Raw genomic sequence first — 5843 nt, 5'->3', positions numbered from 1 at the left:
ATTTTTTTTTAGGGTGACGAGTTGTAACTTGTATAAGTAGAAAAGAAAAAAAAAGAAAAGAAAAGGATGCCGTGGAACTTAGGTAGGAAAACAGCAAAATAAAAAAATAAAAAATTTAAAACTTTGGGCTGCCGTGGCTCCACCACTGAGGCCACCCCCCTCCTTTGCAGGAATGTAAGGGTGGCTCAGCTGGCTCTCATTTTTTAGGAAAAAAAATATATATCTCCTTTTTTAAGAATTAAATTGATGGGGGCAAAAATGCTAATGTTGGTATTATCGAATTTTAATGCTAAATCAGCATTTTTAAACAATTTTGAACATAAAGGTTAAAATGATAAAAAAAATAATAATAATTAAAAAAAAAAGAAAAAAAAAGGGAAAAACTCAAGAACTTAAAATTCAAATTTTCTCCAAAAAGTAAGTTGAGATGCAACATTTACTAATAGAGTAAATTAGGATTAATTATACCATGTCCCCTTAAACTACTACCCTATTTGCACTTACATATTAAATTACGACTCCTTATGAAATACCACTTTATTACTAGTTGGTACGTGAGTCAGATCTGAGAATTAAATATGGATAAAAATGCATCATGTGCCTCACATGCGACAGTTGTCCATTCATTTTTTTAAAAATGCCCCCATTTTGGTATATCAAATGTCAAAATTACCTTGACTTATAGGTTTGATGTAAAATAATGTTGGTTCACCAAAATACCCATTCTAGATGTAGTAAATTAGAAAGATTCCCAAATGTAATTGAAAATCATTAATTAAGCACTTTACTTGAAAGACAATATTACATATACGAAACACATCAGTTTAAAAAACTCCGCACAACAGGGGGTTGGTCGTGCATGCATTCACGACAAGGCCACCTCTTGCATCCATAAGTCACCCCCTTTCATGCGACTTTACACCTATCTTGAAAGAGATGTGGGCCACGTAGTCGCCCCACGGGGGTGCATACACTCGCTTCTCTACAAATATTAGATACCAATATCTCTTAGATATATATGTTTTTTGTTTGCTCATAACAAAGTAACAATTTGGGAAAGCAAATTGCAATGAGTCGTATTTTAAAAATGTAAGTGCAAATGGATTGTACTATTTTTTTTATATGATTGCAAAAAGATAGAGTAAGATTCGAATTAGTAATTTTCGTAGACAGTTGAACTACCATTTAAAGTATATTGCAATCCTAATTTAACAATATAATATTCTACTAGTGTTCAAAATTAAGAGTTTGAGTTATAAATGTAACAAACATAATATCGAATATAAAAGATAATATATTCGTTTTCTGGTAAATAAATTATTAAAAAATAGAAGGAAAAAAACAAAGGAACTAGAAAACTCTATAAGACCTTTGACATTTGGTATAAATTCAGTTTTTCCTAAATAAAAAGTAAATAAAATAAAAATGACTGGTCCAAAATTTTCCTGAATATTCATGGATAAGTTTCTGTCTCTTTATCCAAACAGATAAATGTAAGGAATAGAGCATGAATACAAAAACTTCGTGGATAAGATGTGATTTTCAGGCAAAAAACTGATCCACATCCGATCGTGGGCCATTGTTGGACTTGGAGCCCAAAATGTCGAGGGTGAGTCATATGGGGTATCTGAATAATTTCTGATAAAGATTGGGAATTGATTAGATTCGTCTTCGACCATTTGACCCTACAAAATACAAAATACAAAATACATGCATGGGGGCACCCAGAGGCAGAAATTAAACAACTGAGAGCGACTGCCAATAACTTCTTTTGAATGGGGGGAAAAAGAAAGAAAGAAAGAAAAAATGAAAATTCATTTGGCATAGTTGTTCGTTGCCTTGGATGTCTGAGGGCTGCATTATGGATGAATGCTTTGATTTCAAATTTAAAACATTTGGCATGCTCTGTTTCAAGTGCTAAAACAGAGCTTCTGTTTTCTCTTTTGGTCTGGACTCTTTTGTTCCAAAATAGTTGACAAAAGATACAATGAAAATGTTGCGCTTGTGTCCCAAATTTAATGTATTTTTCTAACTCAAAAGCTTCAAAAGCTATACATATTGTAAATGGAACAAACAACAGGTCACAACGTATAATATTCATGTATTTGACTAGAGGAAGATCAAAAATTGAGATCTCTCTTGAGACAAGGGAGACTTTATAAGTGATTCATGTATCTTTTAGCCAGTATCGCTTGACTAACTCAATGTTAAATACTGTTCCCCTGTCTTTTACCCAATTCTTCTAAACAAGTTTTGCAACCAAATCATCTCCTTGCTAGCTTAAGTAATTGCAACATTTGCAGCTACTGTAGTGAAAAGAGCTACAATCTTCTATAACTGAAGACCCAACTCATTGTTGTACCACCCACCCAAACTATATACATATCTAGTATTACTTATTCTACTGTCAACATCACCAGCTAGATCTAAGTCAACATAAACCTGCAGTATCATTGATCTCGTCAATGTTTCACTCTGCCGTAAGCATATCATCCACATACAAGAGCAAAATAATATAATTGTTGTCAAACCTCTTGATATAACAATGATCTATCTGGCAATTTGTGAAGCCACTCCTACACATTAAACCATCAAACTTTTTATACCATTATATTGGGGCTTGTTTCAAACCATAGAAGCTCTTTTTTAGCTTTCATACACGGTTACCCGGTACTTCAAATCCCTGTAATTGCTTCATGTAAATATCCTCCTCCAAATCACCATGGAGGAAAGCAGATTTTAGATCTAACTGCTCAGGATCAAGATGCAAGTCCTCTGCAGCCACAATTCTCAAGATCAATCTGATTGTAATTAGCTTCACAATTGGAGAGAAAGAGAAAATCTTGTGTAGTCAAAACCTTCCTTCCGTTGAAAGCCCTTCACAATCAATTTGCCTTTGTAAAGCTTGCTGCCATCATGTTCTTCTTTGATCCTATAAACCCACTTGTTATGTAAAGACTAAGGTAACAACGTCAATTCCCATGTCTAATTTAACATAGTGATTTCATTTCAGCCCACATGTTTGACTCCCACTTGAACGAATTTTCAACCTACAATGCTTCATTATAACATTCCAGTTCACCACCATCAGACAACAATAGATAATACAAAGAGGGAGAATACCGTTGTATAGGTTTACAGACTCTAGAGGGTCATCTAAGCTCAGTCGTAGGTGTGTTTAGTTCCCACTGGTGGAACCACAATGTTTGGACTGCTCTAAATTTTGTTTGCACATCAGTCCCATAAATATCGTCTAACTCAACATACTCATGCTTTTCAACATGAGTACCTACATTCTTATTATATGATGTTGACCTATCCTTGTACATCACCTTTTAATTGAATATAAAATTTCTTCTTTTAATGATTTTTCTATTTTCATCATCTTAGAATCGATAACCAAACTCATCACTGTCATACCCAATAAAAGTGCATTTGTTAAACTTTGGATCAAGTTTACTTCTAGCATCGAAATCAATATGCAGGTATGAAATACAGCCGAAAACTTTCAAATGTGAAAGATTTACCTCCTCTCTAAGTCACCTAAGATAATCGTCCATCCAAAAGAACAGATGGTCCATGGTTGATTAGATATGCAATAATGTTAACTGCATCAGCCCAAAACGTCATCGGCAATCCAGCATGAATCCTCATGCTTCAGGAACGCTCATTAAGAGTTCTATTTATGTGTTCTGCAATGCTATTCTGTTGCGGGGTCCCTAGAATAGTTTACTCTATTTTGATTTCATTAATATATCATCATACTCCCCTCCATTATTAGATCTCAAACATTTTATTTTCAAACTTGCCTCATTCTCAATCATAGCATTCCACTTCTAAAAAAGTGTCAAAAAAAAAAAAAAAAATTATTTTCAGAAAATAAAGCTATACCTTCGATGCAGATAACGTAGTATGATGAGCCTCTAGAGATGAAACTGGAGCAGGCCCCTACACACCTGTATGAACTAGTTCTAATTTTTCTGCATTGGGTGTTTTGCTGGCCTTTGAAAAACTATACCCTCTTCCGTTTCCTGACGATACAGTCCTCACATAAACCAAGCTTTATTGATTTCATACATGATAAATTTACCCTTCGACAGAGGTACCATCATTCCCTTTTCACTCATATGTCCAAGCTTACGGTGCAACAAATTTGAATCTATACCTGCATCAACAACTGCTACAACGTTCTTGGTGTTTGTCGTCATATAAAGAGTACCTGTCTTGTTTCCACGAGCCACAACCATTACCCTTACTCATCAAGCTAACCCACTGAAATCAAGTTTCTTTTCAGTCCAGGAACTTGTCTGACATTCAGGATTTTTCTATGTAGCTCCATTTGGCAATCTATTCGATCATTACCCTTGCCCACTGTATTCAAAGGCTCATAATCAGCTAGATAATCCTTCCCAAAATCACCATTAGTATAGCTCTCCGTGATTTCCTGGTGGCGTGGAAACTAGAATCCATGATTCTATAGGACTGTCAACACTTAAAATTAGAGCATCTTGAATCTCATATGTCATCGTGACATTTACTGATTCTTTGCTCTATATCTTACCAAATATACTTCTTGGTTCGGTCATTCTTATTCAAAATTAATGTTAAGTAAATGATGCAAGAGGTTATAATTTTCATTTGCCAGAAAGAGAAGCACATGCACCAATTCAATGTAACGATTATAAACATATAAAATTCCAACTTATCCAGAAGATGATATCCACTACAAAAATAAATGGGAGAGGTCTATTATAATCACAAAAGAATTCCCATTTTATCAATTACACAAAAGGCCAAAGTAAATTAAATAAAAAAGAAGGCCATATAATCATCACAAAACGAATTCCCACCAATTATTTTCATAAGAGGCAGATTGCTATGTTAGCCACAAAATTTACATACCTGAAAAGAAAAGGGGATCACTCTCGCCCACCACTACTGAACCCTTTAGGCCCTTGTTCCTTCAAAACCACTGGCTTCTCAGCCATAGCGAGGCAGTACTTGGCAATCTCTCTGAACTTAGGCACGCTTCTAAGGTCCACCTTGGTGCCGTCCTTCAGAGTGATGACAATGTCGCCCCATTCACCGATGAAACGAGGCACTACCTGGACATCCTTGATCACATTGTACGAAAAATCACTCCTATCCTGACCCGTCAATCCCGAAATCACTGACACTCGCAGGTTGGTGAACCTGTACCTCAAATTGAATGCCCTTGAAACCGCTGCCAAAGTCAAAGGTAGCCAAAGCAGAGTGAAACCCAGAAGAAGGTTGGCTAGAAGATCACCGTAGTGGGCTCCACCGTCGAAGAATATGGTCTCTTCGGCGGGCCTTTTGGAGGTGGAGGCCGGGATGGTGGGCTTGTTGGTTGGGGAGGAGACGTGGAGCTTGGTTATTGGTCTGTGGTTTTTGGAAGCGAAGCCAGGGATGGGTAGTTTGGAGAAGAAGTGGAGGGATTGGTGCGTTAGAGAGGTGGTGGTGGTCGCGGTGGCGGGTGAGAGAATTGGGGTGGTGGAGGCAGCCATTGGGGTTATCCGTTGGAAGATGATCAGGAGAAGGAGAGTGGTCGGGTCAGGTGTGTGGAAGTTGAAATAGTGCTTTTGAGTTTTCTGTGTTTCTATTGGCTGGACAGGGAAGGTGGGGGCCACTAAGGAAGCTAGGCCTTTCCTGGGCAACATTTGGCCACGTGCCGAGCTCAAAGCTCACCAGATGGTTCATGTGGTTGGATTCTCACCCGAATCCAGAATGGTCGTCACTTAAAGCCCAAACCATCTTGGGCTGGAAAGATCCGCCGTTTTGGGCTCCAATGTTCTGTTGTTTACCCAAAGCTAGCCGTTGAACTC

The 5843-nt window shown here is 37.2% G+C and overlaps 1 protein-coding gene across 2 annotated transcripts; it reads right to left on the bottom strand.

Annotated features, from left to right (window-relative positions):
• Positions 1-772: 772 nt before the first annotated feature.
• Positions 773-5566, bottom strand: LOC132179212 (uncharacterized). 2 transcript variants are annotated; one of them, XM_059591880.1, is made up of 2 exons: positions 4903-5565; positions 773-982 (listed from the first exon to the last, which is right to left on the bottom strand). In XM_059591880.1, exon 1 carries the CDS (start codon positions 5523-5525, stop codon positions 4920-4922), a length of 606 nt encoding a protein of 201 aa, XP_059447863.1. In that variant the 5' UTR covers positions 5526-5565; the 3' UTR covers positions 773-982; positions 4903-4919. The 2 variants fall into 2 exon arrangements, with proteins under 2 accessions (XP_059447863.1, XP_059447864.1); XM_059591881.1 differs by lacking the exon at positions 773-982 and adding an exon at positions 1557-1638 and having other exon boundaries at positions 4903-5566.
• Between the last annotated feature and the right edge of the window lie 277 nt (positions 5567-5843).

Source organism: Corylus avellana, chromosome ca4 (assembly GCF_901000735.1).
Source record: "Corylus avellana chromosome ca4, CavTom2PMs-1.0".
In the NCBI taxonomy this organism is placed as follows: Eukaryota; Viridiplantae; Streptophyta; class Magnoliopsida; order Fagales; family Betulaceae; genus Corylus; species Corylus avellana.
This window is presented reverse-complemented; position numbering and strand designations above follow the sequence as displayed.

What these genes read in the sequence shown, in the direction of transcription:
- LOC132179212 (XM_059591881.1), bottom strand. Translation starts at nt 5,525, where the DNA reads ATGGCTGCCTCCACCACCCCAATTCTCTCACCCGCCACCGCGACCACC.